Source organism: Nicotiana tomentosiformis, chromosome 12 (genome assembly GCF_000390325.3).
Source record: "Nicotiana tomentosiformis chromosome 12, ASM39032v3, whole genome shotgun sequence".
Taxonomy (NCBI): domain Eukaryota; kingdom Viridiplantae; phylum Streptophyta; class Magnoliopsida; order Solanales; family Solanaceae; genus Nicotiana; species Nicotiana tomentosiformis.
Window position 1 is genome coordinate 4,959,386 of NC_090823.1, and position 18,646 is coordinate 4,978,031.

The 18,646-nt window shown below is 37.7% G+C and overlaps 1 protein-coding gene and 1 long non-coding RNA gene across 4 annotated transcripts; one reads left to right on the forward strand and one right to left on the reverse strand.

The window, feature by feature from the left end:
* Positions 1–1,380: 1,380 nt before the first annotated feature.
* Positions 1,381–3,971, forward strand: LOC138903463 (uncharacterized). The gene is made up of 2 exons (XR_011412550.1): positions 1,381–1,704; positions 3,370–3,971. It is a non-coding gene; the product is annotated as an uncharacterized lncRNA (long non-coding RNA).
* LOC104117700 (FAM10 family protein At4g22670-like) lies at positions 2,317–8,181 on the reverse strand. 3 transcript variants are annotated; one of them, XM_009628778.4, is made up of 11 exons: positions 7,897–8,181; positions 7,642–7,684; positions 6,359–6,529; positions 6,178–6,265; positions 6,005–6,085; positions 5,828–5,892; positions 5,435–5,575; positions 5,203–5,319; positions 4,835–5,125; positions 4,582–4,639; positions 2,317–2,666 (listed from the first exon to the last, which is right to left on the reverse strand). In XM_009628778.4, exons 1-11 carry the CDS (start codon positions 8,004–8,006, stop codon positions 2,569–2,571), a joined length of 1,263 nt encoding a protein of 420 aa, XP_009627073.1. In that variant the 5' UTR covers positions 8,007–8,181; the 3' UTR covers positions 2,317–2,568. The 3 variants fall into 3 exon arrangements, with proteins under 3 accessions (XP_009627073.1, XP_009627082.1, XP_033517565.1); XM_009628787.4 differs by having other exon boundaries at positions 6,359–6,526; positions 7,897–8,173; XM_033661674.2 differs by lacking the exon at positions 7,642–7,684 and having other exon boundaries at positions 7,897–8,171.
* Between the last annotated feature and the right edge of the window lie 10,465 nt (positions 8,182–18,646).

Here is an 18,646-nt window from a genome sequence, read left to right on the forward strand (position 1 = left end):
ACATTCAATTGAATACTAGGAATGGCAATGTATTGAATATCTATTTTTTGTTTTGCAATGATTTAGATAAAAATGCATAACCTATTTTTATTTTTTTTCTTTAGTGTTTAGTCATGTAATTAATATTTTCTTATTAGTCTACTTATTTTAGCATCACTTAGTACTTTTAAATTATGTTTATTTTTATTATGACTTCTTAATTAGCAATATTTATATTACATGATTTTATTGTCTTTATTGTTGCATATTTTAGGATAATGCCATGACACATCTCATATTTTGTATTATTTTCTTGAAAAGCACCTTATATAGTTGTATCTTACTAGGATTAAAAAAATATTTGGGGCACAAATTATATGTTTTGTGTTACGAGGAAAAAAATGAAAAAATCTGAATAACCCGAAAACTCAAGAAAACCAAGATTAAAAACCCGAGTTTTGTTGGCTTGGTTTGATCTTTAGATTTAATAACCCGACACAATTGATTTAGTTTGGTAATTGCAAAATCCAAACCAACCCGGTCTATGTACACCCCTAGACCTAAGTGGTCTTATTGAATCCTTGGGAACCATCATAACTACGGCCGGCTTATATATATATATATAATTAACATGCACAGCTGAAATGGGATTGCGAGTGTTTCAGAAAATGAGAACTCTTATTAAGGTGATTAGGACTTAGGAGCAAGCTATTAAGAGGATAAAGTGTTTTAAGTCACACGGTACTTCTTTCTCAAAGTGCAAATGGGAGACTTCTAGTTAAGAGCGGAAAGACTTTCTAAGAAGCAACCTAAGTTTTGCTTCTTAGGAAGTAATAATTGATATATTTATTTATTTGTTTGTTTCAGATAAGGTGAAAAATTAGAGCAAAAATGTAACTCAGAAGACATAATTTTCCTTAATCCTAAAGGGAATCTTCGTACCAATCTATATGTAGCAAGGTAATTTTATCAAGAGCATTACATCTACGTTGAGTTTTAGGGTCATTAATTAATCTGATCTCCTCTAATGTAAGAAAAGCCCCACCAATATGGCTTAAGCACCATCTTAATTAAAGCGATTGATTAGCTAACAAATCACTTAATCTCCCTATTTATTGGATTTCTTATATCTACTATTTGGGTGACAGAACAAGATTAAGAAAACTGAAAAAGTATAACTAAAGAATAATATTATGATATCACTTGTATGTAATGCAAACATCATTAAACCGAACCAATCAAACGCATGGGCTAATCTAGCTACTTAAATTAGACATGAATACAGCAACATTCATTATCTTCGACTTAAACTATATATATATATATATATATATATATATATATATATATATATATATATATATATATATAGTAATGCAACGCCGCAATTAGTGGCTCAGTGACGAAACAATCATAAAAAATTAGATACTCTATTGACGGACGGATTAAGTTATACGTTGGTGCTTCAAAATTGTTCCGTTTGTCTCTGAAGACGTTGGTGAGGAAGTCATAGGAAGAAATTTTGTCCAAGTTTTGGTAGACAGAATTATCGGATAATTTTGCTGATAAGAGCTAGCAGGTATTCTGTAAAATTAGTTGAGATACACGCAAGCTAGCCCGGATACTAGAAACTTGCATATGTCGGAAGCTTATAGTTTCAAGCATTATTCAGAAACACTCAAGTCCAATTTCAAATTAGTCACGACTTTTTCCGTCTCCCTAAAGGTATATCTTTTATCTTCATAGAAATTTTTTGGGTTTGTCTTTAACGTCTCTTAAGTCTTACAGTTACCAAGAGTTGAGGAATCTAGTGTTACTCCTAGATCCCCAGTAACAGGAACACCACTCTTGCCTTATCATTGTCGTCCGCGCCCAGTATCAAGCCCAGCTAATTCACGTCTTGTGCACCTGACCCTGCTCCTACTGCGGACTTGTCTCCTCCTAGTGAGCCGGTTGTACTTCGGAAAGGTATACATACCACACTTAATCCTAATTGTAGGGCAATACTTAAACGGGCAAGGATAGGGCAATGCGGGTCAAAACACTTTTTTAGAAAAAAATAAATATGGCAAGGGGAATTATAACATCATTAAAAAGGTCAAAAAGTTATAAAAACTTGAATAGAATCTTGCAAATGAAAAAAGAAATTAAAGAATGAAGGAGGGTCTAAACAGGGCTTAATAGGGTGGGGCAGGGCATGGCAAAACTTGAGAAAATGCTAAATAGGTCAAGGCAAGGCGGGTCAATAGCTTAGTAGGTCACAAGCTTAGCAGGTCACAGCTTGCCCTGCCATCCTGAATTGTGCCAGTACGGAATATTTAACCCATGGAAGCTATGGAACAGTTAATCATAACCAACTATTAGTGCATCAAAAATGGTTCGACACAAAAAAGAACAGATCCAAACCATATGATAAGTGCCCATTCGGCTTCTGAAGTATAAGGTAGCTGCCCATACCAAGCAATCTATTGAAGTTGATCAACTCAATCGATGCATGACATTTAAATATATACTTGGAGAGACATATTTGGGGCATGACTTAGTGCACCTGCTTGACGATACAAGTTTACACCCAAAGAAGGAAAACTCTCACTTTGGTCCAGCAAATTTGCTCATCATCTTTGCAATAATAGGAGCAACTTTGGGATTTGCTTGATGCTTGGCCAGATTAGCTGGGTTCTTCATCACTGCAAAACAAGCAGCCATGAACAGTCGAGGACAGTGAGTTGAATATCCTAAAAGCTCTAGTAGCAGGTAATATTGTTACATATATATGTGGGAAGCATTAGGGTTAAGTGCAATATGGAGTCGTATTTCATTCATAAGCAATAAGAAGTATAAGCACCACCTATCCAGCCAACTAGACTAGAAATTCCACACCATACTACCTTAAATCTCTTTACTGACAACTAATATCTTTTATCAACAACAGTTTACCTATCTCCTCTTTCAACACCTCAATGAGCACAGGAACAAGAATAGAGATAGACAAGATACATTGCTATGCAACAGCAAACTGTATATGGAGGGACACCTACCCATACACTCCCTTTTTTCCAATTTATGTGAAGGTGTTTGACTTGGTATGAAGTTTAAGAAATAAAGGAAAACTTATGAACCTTGTAAGCTAAAACTTAAGAAATAAAGGAAAACTTATGAACCTTGTAAGCTAAAACAAACCATAAAAAATTGTGTGAATAGAAATCATCTCATTAAGGGTAAAAAAGTAAAATTAAAGTTGAATTGTTACTAAATATAGGAGTCTAACTAAAAAGGAAAGAGTTTCACATAAATTGGATCGCAGGAAGTAGTTGTTTTGCTTGTCTTCATAATTAACTCTCATAATTATCCATTTATGGCTACTTTTCTTAATTAGTTTTCTTTGTGTAGGAGCTATAGGATAGATCATGCAGCCTAGCAGCGGTTATTAGACCTGTTCTGTGATGATCCAGAAATTAGTTTCTAATTCAAGTGTTACCAACTGGCATTAATATATCATTGACATCAAATGGAGAATCAGTACATGGGATACCTTACCAAGTGTTAACTTGAAAGAAAAAGATATTTATTAGTTCAATCATATAGCATGTATACGGTTTAAGTATAGTTTGATGGTATTATCAATGTTCACGGGTATACACAATCGCATATGACATTCAGCCATTCAACCTCGTGCAGCTACTTAAAAGTCACAAAGCAAATGTTCCAAGGCATATATGACCTATGATGAAGGAACAAAAGAGCGCTACGGATTATTGCATGCAGAGGCGAATCCAGGATTTGTTCTATGAGTTCAACATTTAAGGTTCGTAGCATTGCACCCATTGTATTATTAAAATTATGGGTTCATACATACAATTTATTGCAATTTTAGTGGATATTTATAGATAAATTTATACTCCATGTCAATAGTACTAGGTTCAAATGAAACTGGTGTACCAATACCTTGCATCCACCTCTGATGCATGCTAGCGACACAGGAAATTCTCATTGCTAAATCTAATAATTATCCATTGATGTCCAATTGAACAAAAGAGTTCAACGTGGGTAAGCCGAAAAAAGAGTCTGAATAGACTCTCCTAAATGGAGAAGGATAGGAAAATCCTCCATCATACCTTGGAAGAAATGAAAGATGCACAAGATAAAAAGTTGCAGAACATAACAATTAAACAGAACCATATAGATCAACAATTCCTATGCATAAGGTATACAACTCTTTTATAAAAAAAATTCGTAGTAAGTAGGAGAATAGGGTGAAATGATCCTGAGAATGGAAATACGGATCCAAGGTATTATATAGTTTATATAATTTAAAGTACAGTGCATGCTCCGATGGCAGAAGCTTCGCTTTATTTTGAAATACTTCAAAATAAGAGGTACTTAATTGGGAGGTAACAGTGTAATATATATTATATAGAAGGTCAGTCAATCACACCAAACTAATAGGATGACATTAAGGCGTTGGGACATTAATTACAAAACCATGATTATGGATCTTGCACAATTGATAATCTTCTTTTATATACACACGCACACACATTATCTAAGAAATCCATGTACTAGAATAAAGAAAATGAATGAGTTATGATCAAAGGAAATTACCATCTTGTAGCGCAGCCATGACTTCTGGGTCCTGGAATGCAGCCATTAGTTCAGGGTCCTGGACAAGTAAAAAACATAAAGATTGTTTTAACTTAATTGATACAAAAAGAAAATGTGAATAGATGACTCCTCAGTTTACATAGTAATGAAAAAACTTTCTGATAACAATCCTCAGCAAACTAACTCTACATTTATTCATCATAATTAATGGTATAAGCATCACAAGTGAATGTATAAAAGTACAGCTACTTACATTCAATATTTTGCTGTAGTCAATATTTCCAGGCATTCCTCCAGGCATGCCCCCAGGGGAGCCTCCGGGCATGGCTCCAGGGGAGCCCCCCGGCATGCCTCCAGGGAAGCCCCCAGGCATGCCTCCAGGGAATCCTCCAGGCATACCAGGGAAGCCCCCGGGCATGCCACCAGGAAAGCCTCCGGGCATACCAGGGAAGCCCCCGGGCATGCCTCCAGGGAAGCCTCCGGGCATGCCACCAGCTCTCCTTGATGATGATTCTTCTTGCTTCTTGGCCTTTTCATAAGCAGCCTGAGATATAAATCACAAGAGAGTTCAGAGAAGTTAAAAAGCCCAATATGTAAGCAAACAAGTAACTGAGGTTTCACTTGAGCTTCAGCCTTTCTTCGTAGTCTCTCACGCTCAATCTTTCTATCTTCTCGTTCCTTACGCAGCCTTTCATACTTCTTGTGGTGCTCTTCAATTTTACGTGCATTAGGCTCAACCTGCAACACAGATATATGTAATTAAATCACTTGACAATTATCATGATGCACACAACATAAAAAGCTTAGGAACACTAGCATCCATAAAATAAGACATTATATCACTGGACGCAACCTTCTTAAGCACAGCACTAATTTCCTCATCATAGTCTAGCTTGGAGGCCACATGAAGATCCTTGGCTGCTTCGCCCCATTGTCCAAGCATCGCTCGTGCAATGCCACGTGATTTATATCCTTTAGCTGAATCAGGGTTGATCTGTAAGAGCAATTGAATGAGAAATAATGCATTAAATGCACAAAGTTGACTATGCATGTAATGATCCATCTGTTCCCCGAGCATGAAAAGCATATGACAAGTATATACCTGCTGAGGCCTTCAGGATACTTCCTTATAAAGGCTTTATGAGTAGTAATAATCACTCAATGTGGATATTTGGAATACACAAAAAATAAAAAAATAAAGACCAGAATCAGATTCTTGGCAAGCAAATCAAGTGGTAAGATCAACCTCTAAGGCTGCAGTTGCATCTCGTATGGCTGCATTTGGTTTCTTCATTTTGATGTACACTGTGGCTGTTAACATCAAGACTTTCACATTGTCACTCAATGAATGCGACTGAATAATGTAATAACATGAAACCAGCAAAAATAATATCCAAGTCGAGAAGCATATGGCAAACTGTACCTCTGGTAGCATACATAATTGCTGAAGTAGGGTTGAGGAGAATTGCCTTTGTCAAAAGTTCACTTGCTTCTTCTAGCTTACCTATCAACAACAAGCAACAAACATGAGTAATGCAACGCCAACTGATTAATACACGCTGAAAGTGTGAAGGTCTACAAATCAATCAGCATCACCTTCAGAAATTGCTTCCATGGCCTGAGATTTGGCCTCTTGAGAGGCATCACGGCTTTCCTCAGTAACCTCCACAGAGGGGTCCCCCATCTAGAAGATTAAACTTGAAAAGTTCATTTTACTGTTTCAATGTAAACATGAGCCATAGCAAAAAAGCAAAAGGGTAATGTCAGTTAGCCAGACCTGTTGTGGCTCATCATTGTCAGGGTCCACAACGTCGCTCTCATCCAGTTCAACATCAGATTCAATTATCTCAGGCTCCTCTTCCTCTTCCTCTTCAGCAGCCCCTGTTTTATGAGTCTCATTCTCAAGATCACCCATTTCTTCATCACTCTCATCCACCACATGAGACTTCTGCACAACAAAATAGTGCACAGCGTTTCAGACAATTGGAATTCCTAGAAAAGCATTTATTTTCTTTGCGCGCACAACAAATTATTTTAGACCATGGATCTAAAACGATCCTCCTTATTAAGGTCTTAAGAGAAAGCAAAATGGATGGATATAGAAGGAGTACAGAAGACCGATAACTCAATCAATTAAGTCTCTATTCCAGAATTGTTGAAGCCAGTTATATGAATCCTCTATATCCATTCTGCTTTGATATTTGTATACACATGACATTAGGACTATTTTTTATACCAGTCGTTAACCCACTGCAATCTCGAAATTTAAACAGGCTATGTGAAGCTCACGAGAAAACAAATAACTACTTGGATAAAATAAAGAGTGTAGGTTACCTTTTCAAACAATACGTACCCCCACATATTACAGCCAGTCATCTTGTATATCCCTATTTCATGACTTGAACTTGGAAGTCTTATCGTCCCTATTTAAACAAATATAAGGACATTGAAGTATTTTGTTTCCCTACTTAAACAAGGAAAGGATTTCACGTATCATTTTAACTTCTCTTATTCATTTCCTGCTAATTATGAAATCCAAGCTGGTCCTGAGGATTCAAGTAACCAAATGTAGCATGTATATTTTTTTATAACGAAGAAATCCTCGAGAACCCGTGGCACATGGTTCAAAACTCGACGGACAATGGATCCACCCCTCTTTCCTTCTCCACTTAAATACCACGCTTTCGTCACAGGGTTCGAACACGTGACGTATTCTAAACCACACATCATGTGGTGCTTTCTTACCACTAGACCAAAGCCCGAGGGTTTACCGGGCACAACATATTTACTCTCGTGGCGATTACCAAGCAAAGGCGGATCTAGTGTGGCGACATCGGGTTCATCTGAACTCCGTACTTTTGCGACGCTTTACACATTGCAACAAGTAATAGATATGAAACGATCATTTTTAATAGTACAATGAGTTCAATGCTAAGAACCTTAAAAATTAAACTCATAAAGTGTGTATCCTAGATCCACCTATGTTACCGTGGAACCATAAATATATCCAAAAGAATAAAATATACAATGCCATAACATTTACTGATTTAGGGTAAATACCGCTTTGTATTCTCCAGCCGCCGGAGGAATATTACCACCAAGACTGCCAAAAAAAATCAAACAAATAAATCCAGCTGAGAAACACTCAGCAAACACCAGAACAACAGTATGCTGAGTAGTAGTAATACATTCATATACTTAAATTTGCTTACGAAATGCCATTTGAAACCCTTATACCAAACCTAGAGTTACATAATCTATAGATCACAGGTTCGAGCCATGAAAATTATTATATAATGAGGTGAAATAGGGTACCTTTCAATGTAATCACAGAAAAAGGAAAGAGAAGGATCGGAGAGAAGTGAAGGATCGGACTTGCACTGTTCGACGAATTGCTTCAGTTGATTCAACTTTGTTGCGTCCATAGCTTTTTCGTTACCCTATTTTTTGTTCTTTGAATTTTGATACAAATTGAGAAGAACGATACCTTTGAATCGTATTCAATAAATAGGAATTTGAGGAATTTGCTACTGACGGCAGCTTCAATTACTGCTACTACTATGGTTTACTAGCGGACCTGTGAAGCGGGTGTTCTGGAAACTTCTATTAGCTTTTTTTTAGAAACTTCTAAATTTAGATTTTTTATTCGAAAAACTTCACAATAGTTCATTATTTTGGACTTAGATTCAAAATAATCATATTTCTTTCACATTGAGCACCGATAACCTGCATTCTTTGACAAAGTGTGCACTTATGGTCCTAATACCTATTTTAGACCCTTTTTTTCTTCGTGTAAACACAATCAAATTCCACAAAGTTTCTTTGTTTCTCTTTTCTTTCTTATTAATTGATTTTCATCGGCTTTTTTCCTTTTCAATTTTAATGTTTAAATTATTTCTTAAAAATGCAGGTGGATCCTTGAGGCTAGGGGCGGATTTAGGAGGACAGAAGTATGTTCGAATCCCCTTCGCTAGAATATTATACTTGTTGTAAAACTATTAGCAAATGTGGATGTCCACTACTCCCACAACTTTCACCCATGATGTAAATAACCTCTCACTACTCATCACTATTATGATTGTAACTCCCACACCTTCATAACCCCTCCCCATGATCTCCCCCTGTGATATCAATTGTTAATGTCATGTTTAAGATAATTATTTTGTAACCTTCTATGTAATAGTATAAATAGAGGCATGAAATGTGATATGGGACACACTTGAACACTTGATAAAATAAGAAAATTATTTTGTCTTCTCTTATTCAATTACCTATCTTCTTGTTTTATATTGTTTTAAACGTGGAGTTTTCGGACCAATAGTCTGAATGCCTGAAGGTGTCAAGCCAATGGGGTACAAATGAGTTTTTGTGCGAAAACGAAATGAGAAAGGTGAAGTCGTAAGATATAACACACGACTTGTGGCACAAGGGTTTTCGCAAAGGCCTGGCATTGATTATATGAAGACATATTCTCCTGTGGTAGATGCAATTACTTTGATGTATCTAATAAATCTGGCAGTCCATAAAAAGCTTGATATGCGGTTAATGGATGTTGTCATAGCCTACTTATATGGCTCATTGGACAATGAATTTTTTATAAAAATCCCTGAAGGATTTAAAGTTCTTGAAGCACATAAAAGTTCAAGGGAAACTTTTTCAATAAAGCTTCAAAAATCCTTATGCGGATTGAAGCAATCAGGGAGGATGTGGTACAATCGCCTTAGCAAGTATTTGCTAAATGAGGGATACAAAAATGACCTTATTTGCCCTTGTGCCTTTATTAAAAGGTCTGGATCTAAATTTGTCATCATAGCTATGTATGTTGATGACTTGAATATCATTAGCACTTCTAAAGAGCTTCCAAAGGCTGTAGAGTGTTTGAAGAAAGAATTTGAAATGAAAGATCTTGGTAAGACAAATTTTTATCTTGGCCTACAAATTGAGCACGTAACAAATGGAATTTTTGTCCATCAATCAACATACACTGAAAATATTTTAAAGATTTTACATGGATAATGCATATCCATTGAGTACCCCAATGGTTGTGAGATCGCTTGACATAAATAAAGATCCATTTCGGCCTCAAAAAAATGATGAAGAGCTCGTTGGTAATGAAACTCTATATCTTAGTGCAATTGGGGTACTGATGTATCTTGCCAACAATACCCGACCAAATATTGCTTTTGCAATAAGCTTATTAGCAAGATTTAACTCCTTCACAATAAGAAGACATTGGAATGGTGTTAAGCATATATTTAGATATCTTTGGGGAACTATAGATATGATATTGTTTTATTCTAATGAATTCAAGTGAGAAATTATTGTCTATGCCGATGCAAGTTATTTGTCTGATCCACATAAAGCCTGATCTCAAACAGGCTATTTGTTTATATATGGAGGTACAACTATATCATGGCATTCAATGAAATAAAAAATAGATGTCACATCTTCAAATCATGATGAGATATTAGCCATTCATGAAGCTAGTCGGGAATGTGTTTGGTTGAGACCAATGACTCAGCATATTAAGTAAATCTGTGATTTTCTTATGAAAAAAGATAATACCAAAGTTTTTTTTCACGCATGATCTTCAATAAAATGGTGAAATTAATGTTCATGTGAAAATTTGGCTGATCTATTTACTAAGGCATTACCAACTTCAACATTTGAGTAGTTGAGACAGAAGATTGGAATACGACGTATTCGAGAAATAAAGTGATGTTTTCATGAGGGGGAGTAAGATACGCGTTGTACTCTTTTTCCCTTAGCCTAGGTTTTGTCCCATTGGGTTTTTGATAAGTGTGTTTTTGACGGCTTATTAGCGCCTTTTAGCTTTTGTTTTAGTTTAAAAGCATTGAATTGTGTTCCCGAAACGAATGAAATTGTGCAAAATTATAGGAATGCTGGAAGTTGGTCTCACGAGATAAAATCTGACATAAAAAGGAGTAATCCGAAGCACAAGGCAATAAAGGACGCAACACAAATGTGCGGTTCGTAGAAGAAATTCTGCGGCCGTAGAAGAAATTGCAGACCGCAGAATTTCATATGCGACCGCAAACCAGGAGGAAGAATTTAGCAAATATTTGCACAAAGTGCGGACCGCGTATGAATTATGCGACCGCAAAGCTGGGCTAAAAGTCGAAGATCATAGAGTATGCAAAAAGACCAAGTCCATGAGCCTCAGTGAATTGCGAACCGCACAAGATTTGTACGGCCGCAGAAGACTGCCTTGCGTCCGCAATCCTAATATTGCGGACCGCAGAAGAGCTGCCTTGCAGTCGCAGTGTATAAATGTGCGTCCGCAGAACTCCAGTTCATACCAGATGAATAAATCTGTGGACCGCACATGGAATTGTTCGGCCGCAGAACCACCCGAGGGGTATTTTTGTCCGAGATTTTTAGCCTTGTATAAATAGACGAGTTTCACAAAATCAGGTCAAGTTTGAACCTCTGAAGTTGTTGTAGCCATTTTTCTTTACTACTTTAGAAAGTTTTACATTGCTTTGGTGTATTTACAATAGATTTAATCACTTTAAGCTTCCATTATGAGTTTAATTAGTTTTTCTTCCTTATTTTCTTTATACCCCATTATGAGTAGCTAGACTTTTACTACGGTTGTGACCCAACCCTAGTGTGTAAACCTTATGGGTATCTAATTTAATATTTGTTTATAATTGGGAGTTGATTATTTTGCTTAGTTCATGCTTTAATTGTAGAATTAATGGTTACAAATATTAATTTGTGCTTATTTGACTTAGTCTCTACTTTAGAAAGAGGGACCTAGTCGAGGATAACTAGGCCAACAAGGAATTGGGTCAATTGAGAGATTGATTAACCCAATTAAACGGTTCAACCTAGAGATAGTAATAACCTGACTTGAACTCTTATCAACTGTTTTGGGTATACCTATTTGGTCTTTTAGAAAGCTAAATAGGGCAAAACCACTCTCTTACTGAGAGGTATTGAGTGGGTAATTTAGAGTTGAGAGCTATAATACACCCCAATCGACAAAAACAAGCATTAAAGTCTTTAGCCCATTAAGCAAACACCTAGGTCATTGTCACATCCCTAGGTTTTTTATCCATTTGGAAAAACCTTAAAAATAATTATCTCTAGTCTTCTTTCTTTATTTTGCAATCATTAGAGTAACATTGGAAAACGAAAACAAATTCTTGTTGTGGAAGTGCAATCTAGATAATCCAATTGCTCAAATTAAAATATATACCCCTAACTCCCATCTTAGCTCCATGTGGATTCGACCCTAACTCTTAGTTGGGTTTCTATTATTACATACGACCGTTTCATATCTCTTTTGAGGTGTGCTTTGGACGTGATCAATTTTTAGAGTTGTTGGTCGCATAATTATCTTGCGGATCGCACAAATGAAGGGTTGAAATTTTAGGCTCTCTGAAGTTAGTCTGTCAGAGAAATGGTCAATGTGCGGTCGCAAGAGGAATTCTGCGGCCGCAATAAGAAATCTGCGATCACACACAAAATTGTGTAGACAGCAGCTGAAGAACCAAATATGTTTCCCCAGGTAACAGAGTGCGGACCGCACATAACAATGTGCGGCCGCACTCGACCTTTACCCTATTTTATGAATCATTAATACAAAAACAAGGGCAGGGGAAAGGGTTACAGTTTTCCCTCTCTGAGCACAAAACTTGCACTATATTGAAATTTCTTGGTGAATCATCTGCCCACACGCCCAACAATTGTGATCCCTCATTCCTTACACTCATTCACATCTGGTATACTTAAATTCCTTGTTAGAATTTTGCATTTTTGGTTTAACTTGTAGCTTTTTAATTATTTTTAGGCTATTTGTCAGCAGAACTCAATTGTGCATTCATGTGAGGATAAATCTGTAGTGGGTTAACTAATACATTCTCATTAGGGACAGGGTCAACATATTTTCATGCCTTTATGTTGTTACCATGTCAAAAATTGCATAAAAAGTACAAAACCTATATTGAAATAATGGATTGTTCGTAGTGTTTTGAATTCTGCGACCGCACCTGAAATTGTGCGGTCCGCAGAAGTTAATTCTAGGGCAGCTTTAGTAAATAATGGGTATGCGGTCGCAAGGTAAAATGTGCGGATCGCAGAATTCCCATTGCAGCCGTAGAATATCCCTTTTACTGGCATCAGAGAGTACAAAATTATGACTCAAATTTGTGGCCGCAAGGAAGAATTATGTTGTCCACAAGTCCTCATCTGCGGCCGCAAGAAAATTGTACGGACCGCAGACCCTTATCCTGCAAGCATGTTTCAACTGTGAACCTCACTGTGTTTTCTGGTGTATACTTGCATATCTCATTGTATGTCTGAACTTTGAGTTGCAACTAACAATGGACTTTGCTTGATACATAGAATAGTTCGATCTAGAGGCAGATGTGACACTTTTAAAGGGAGGGGTGAACTTTCTAGGGGTCGAGGCAAGAGTGCCTTACCCCTCGGCTAACAAAGGACAATAATAAAGAAATCTACAACCGGTAGAGGGAGAGGTGCAGATCTCTCCAAGACGAGCTCTCATGTCTCGTCTAGGGAAGCATCAAAGGGTAACTTAGCCTCTGTTCAAGAGCCGCAGGCTGTATAGTCAAGGCCTCCAGGGAGATATCAACTTAGGGATGAGCCGTCCTCATCTCATAGTACTTCTGAGGGTTCGAAAAGTGCTAGTCATGCTTCTGAGCCATCCATTGAACATGTCCTTGAGGAACAATATACATCTGTTCAGGATATCCCCGATGATGACAGAGAGGAAGATGCCACAACTGCCGACTTTGAAAGGTCGAAGAGGAAAGAGGTCTGGGAGAACCGGTTTGTCATCTCGGTCGCCTTCACTAGCTTTTGTACATGGTGGCCAGTGAGGTTGCTTACACTTGAGTGACAGTTTTAGTTGAAAGATCTAGAGAAGTAAAACCCAGCAATGTTGAGACAGTTCAAGGAACAAAAATGGTGGATGTGGTTCACCCAGAGTGTGGTGGATGCCAATGAGTACCTTGTCCGTGAATTCTACGCCAATGTGGCGCATATAAAAAATGGGACAAAGGTCACCAAAGTGCGTAACCTTAAAGTGAGATTTGATCAGCACACACTCAACATATACTTGGGTTTTGAAGATATTGAGCCAAAGGAATATTTAGAGAAGTTGGAGATGGGAGATGCAACCCGGCCTTGGTTAACATAGATTCTAGCAGCACCAGGGCCACCATCACCATGGATTGCCGCTGGGGTTCCTATCCATAGGAGAAAGATGAGTTTTAAGGCAAAGGGGTGGCAAAATTTTCTTTGCAGCAGACTAGATCCGTGCTAGAATGAGACTAACCTTCCAATTCCTTGGGAAATCTTGGTTGCTTCTATTATGGTTGGGTACCCTATCAATATGGGGGCCGTGATGTCAGCCAATATCTCAGTGATTGCTTGGCAGGATGACTCATCCTATCCATATCCTAACACTATCACATAATACATCACAGATGCACGGGTATAGCCGAGAGATTGTGACATAAAGGTGAGGCCGCAAAAGCCTTTCACTTGGTATTCACTAATGGATTCAAAGAATCCAAAAAAGAAAGTTTAGCCTCCTACCACTGCGGACCAGTATGACGAACCAGCTATGGTATCTACCGAGGCAGTTATTATTCCATCCACTTCGGTCGATCATATCCAATGCTGCAGCCATACCTCTGCCATCATCTGCAGCTCCTGCCATAACTTCCACTTCGGCTTTGAAGCCGGTGCCCATGCCTACTTCTCCACTTTGTGCGTTGCGAGTCTCCCATACATTGGCGAGCCTCAACAATTAGATACAGACAGTAACTGCAAAGTTGTCTAACCTATCCTGTACTGCTGCAGGAAAATCTACTATTTATGCACCTTAGTTTCCCCCGAAAGTTGAGGAGACATTGAAGAAGATCCTAGAGAACCAGAACACCATCATAGCTACCTTGGTACAACACGGGTCAGTGATCAAAGAGCTGGGAAAAGAAGTAAAGAAGATGAGAAAGTCCCAGGCCAGCAAGAAGTCAGTTGACAAGATCCGAAGATAGGTGACCAAGCTTGCTGCAGCCGGAGATATCCCCTTTGACATGTTGATCGACCCACACCCTTCAGGCTAAGATCCTACAGCACCATCATCCCCAGTGGCACCAGATGGACAGTCTAAGGAGCCAGACTTTGCTACCGACACTGCCAAGGCAGTGCGTCAAATGTTCACCAACCCAGTCACACCTAGAGTTGAGGATGATGAGATTCAATTAGATGAGACTGAGGGCGGTGACATTGCTAGGGACACAGAGATGTCCAAGGAGCCATAGAGAGTTTTCTTCACTTTTTCCCCTCTTTTACTCTTATTTTGTTAAGCATTGGGGACAATGCTTATATTTATTCGGAGGGGGGTGGAGTTTATTGATCATATTTGGTACATTCTGAGATATTTGGTGTGTAATAACTTGATATTATTTCCTTTTTCTTTCTTATTTTGTATATATTCTCTCTTTTTCTCTCATTATGTGTATTCAGTAATTTTTGTTTATTAGCTTCTTTATTTTTGTTCTTTGTTAGTTCTTAGTTTGAGTTAGTAGCTTCTTTGTTTGCTTTAGTATCTTTTTTTTATGTTTTAGTAGATAATAAGCCTTTGGTTTTCTTAATGTCACAGTTCTTTCCAAAGGTAGTTGTTATGTTAACCGGGTGACTTGTCCCAACGATGGATGGCGTGACAACCTTCTTAAGGGAATGAGTCCGTTTATTTTGTGTTTAGGTAATAATAGTAGTAGTAATGAATAAAAAGACCTAATTAAGTCATGCTCGAAGAGTCAAACATGCTTCAATTGGTACCAACACACTTAACTAGGTGCTTATGGTTAGAAATAAGGTTTTTGAAAGAAATAGCTCTAGTTAGTGACTTTGTGACTCGTGTGTTGACTTTGGCAACCATCGAGTGATTTAATTGAACCATAGTGATTTTTAAAATTGAATGTGATCATTGTGGTCCCTCGAATCTGTCCTCATTAACAGTCCGGTTACGTGAGGGGTGAGATAAATTGTTGCTAGTCCAAGTATCCACGCGAAGGGTCTAGAACTTGCCCCGAATGTGTTTCAAGGCGAAATCCTAAGTTTTGCTTGGTTTGAAAAGTGATTGTAGACCCTCCTTGGCCCGTTTGAGTTTTCTATTGTCAACCAATGTCATTATCCCTAGTCAACCCTTTGAGCCTCGAGCCTTTCTCATTTGATGACCATGTTACAAACCTTCACCTATTTTGTCATGACCCTCTCTTGACACCTGAGCTTTCCTTAATACTCTTGAGAAAAAAATGGCTAAGAACATAAGTTTGGGGGAGATACGAGGAACTTAAAAAAAGTATCAAGGCACAAAAAGTGAAAATAAATGATGAGAAGGAAAGGCAAGAAAAGAAAAGAACAAAAAGAAAAATGCAAAATAATGAATAAGCGGAAGAGTTGAAGGGATTCAAAAGGGAGGTAATGATCCCAAACATGGAGAAATCAAAGAGGGAAAAAATGAATGTAATGATCAAGAAAGAGTGATGTTAAGTCTCTCTACTCTCCCAAGGAAAAGAAAGTGCCTCAAATAATTGGCAAAGTGTGAGCCGAGAAATGAAAAATGGAGTGCTTAAGGAAAGGTGTAACCACTCACCCATATTGTATCTAACCCTAATCCAAATGCCTTCATTACATCCCGAAAGAAGTCCTACTTGATTTCAATCCGCGTGAGCTTACATTAGTGGCGATCTATATGAGGGGTAAGCCTATGGTACTTGAAATCGTACTTGCGACATTCTCTTGAGAAAGATGAGTGAACCTTTCATAAATCTTTTGATTGAGTGCTAAATTTCTTAAGTGAACCAGGGAAATGGAAAGTATAGGAGGAAGAGTTTGGAGTCCACCATGACCTGCATGATAGAGCAAGAGTCCTTGATGAGTAAAGTCAATTCTTGAAGTTCAAATGTCACATTAGAACTATATGTACATGAATATTTAACTTGTCGCCTTGATGATAATACATGAGTAGTGTGGGTCATTGTTGGTCCCAATTAAAGTATGGATGGCTTACCTTTGAGTCGCTGGAATTATCCTTAACTTTTAGAGGTGGAAACTAATTTGTTTACCTGAGGACAAGCAAAAACTTAAGTTTGGAAGAGTTGATAAGTGGGGTTTTAACAGTTTATTAGCGCCTTTTAGCTTTTGTTTTAGTCTAAAAGCATTGAATTGTGTTCTCAAAACTAATGAAATTGTGCAAAATTATAGGAATGCTAGAAGTTGGTCTCCCGAGAAGAAATCCAACTCAAAAAGGAGCAATCTGAAGCACAAGGCAATAAAGGGAGTAGAAGCACAAATGTGTGGTCCACAGAAGGAATTCTGCGTCCGCAGAAGAAATTGCGGACCGCAGAATTCCATTTGCGGCCGCAAACCAGGAGGATGAATTTAGCAGACATTTGCACAAACTATGGACCGCATATGAATTGTGCGCCCGCAAAGCTGGGCTAAGAGTCGAAGATCAGAGAGTATGCAAAAAGACCAAGTCCATAAGCCCCAGTGAATTGCGAACCACACAAGAATTATGTGGTCGCAATCCTAATTGTGCGGACCGCAAAAGAGTTGCCTTGTGGCCGCAGTCCAAAAATGTGCGGCCGTAGAAGAATGCCTCGCAGCCGCAGTTCAGAAAAGTGTGGTCGCAGAACTCCAGTTCCTGCCAGACGAAGAAATCTATGGACCGCACATGGAATTGTGCATCCGCAGAACCTCCCGAGAGGCATTTTTGTCCGAGATTTTAAGCCTTGTATAAATAGACGAGTTTTACAAAATTAGGTCAAGTTTGAACCTCTAAAATTGTTGTATCCATTTTTCTTTACTACTTTAGGAACTTTTTCATTGCTTTGGTGTATTTACAATAGATTTAATCATTTTAAACTTCCAATATAAGTTTAATTAGTTTTTCTTCCTTATTTTTTGTTTAAACCACATTATGAGTAACTAGACTTTTACTAGGGTTGTGACCCAACCATAGTGTGTAAACCTTATGGGTAATGATCACGTCCAAAACACACCTCAAAATAGGTATGAAACAATCATTTTGCAATAATAGAAACCCAACTAAGAGTCAGGGTCGAATCCACAAGGAGCTAAGATGGGATTTAGGGGTATATATTTCAATTTGAGCAATTGGATTATCTAGATTGCACTTCCACAACAAGAATTTGTTTTCTTTTTCCAATGTTACTCTAATGATTGCAAAATAAAGAAAGAAGACTAGAGATAATTGTTTTAAGGTTTTTCCAAATAGATAAAAAGCCTATGGTTGTGACCATGACCTAGGTGTTTTCTTAATGGGCTAAAGACTTTAATGCTTGTTTTGTCGATTGGGGTGTATTATAGCTCTCAACTCTAAATTATCTACTCAATACCTCTCGGTAAGAGAGTGGTTTTGCCCCATTTAGATTTCTCAAGACCAAATAGGTATCACCTAAAATAATTGATAAGAGCTCGCGTCGGGTTATTACTATCTCTAGGTTGAACCCTTTAATTGGGTTAATCAATCTCTCAATTGACCCAATTTTTTGTTGGCCTAGTTATCCTAGACTAGGTCCCTCTTTCTCAAGTAGAGACTAAGTCAAATATGCATGAATTAATATTTGCAACCATTAATTCTACAATTAAAGCATGAACTATGCTAAATAATCAACACCCAATCATAACAAGCATTAAATTAGATACCCATAAGGTTTACACACTAGGGTTGGGTCACAACCCTAGTAAAAGTCTAGCTACTCATAATGGGGTATAAAGCAAAATAAGCAATAAAAACTAATTAAACTCATAATGGAAGCTTAAAATAATTAAATATATTATAAATACACCAAAGCAATGTAAAACTTCCTAAAGTAGTAAAGAAAAATGGCTACAATAACTTCAGAGGTTCAAACTTGACCTAATTTTGTGAAACTTGTCTATTTATACAAGCCTGAAAATCTCGGACAAAAATACCCCTCGGGAGGTTTTGCGGCTGGACAATTCTATGTCTGGTCCACAGATTTATTCATCTGTC

What these genes read in the sequence shown, in the direction of transcription:
- LOC104117700 (XM_009628778.4), bottom strand. Translation starts at nt 8,006, where the DNA reads ATGGACGCAACAAAGTTGAATCAACTGAAGCAATTCGTCGAACAGTGC. An exon ending in AATTATGTATGCTACCAGAG is followed by an intron (nt 5,893 to 6,004) that starts GTACAGTTTGCC and finishes TGATGTTAACAG; the next exon opens with CCACAGTGTACATCAAAATG. An exon ending in TTAGTGCTGTGCTTAAGAAG is followed by an intron (nt 5,320 to 5,434) that starts GTTGCGTCCAGT and finishes TCTGTGTTGCAG; the next exon opens with GTTGAGCCTAATGCACGTAA.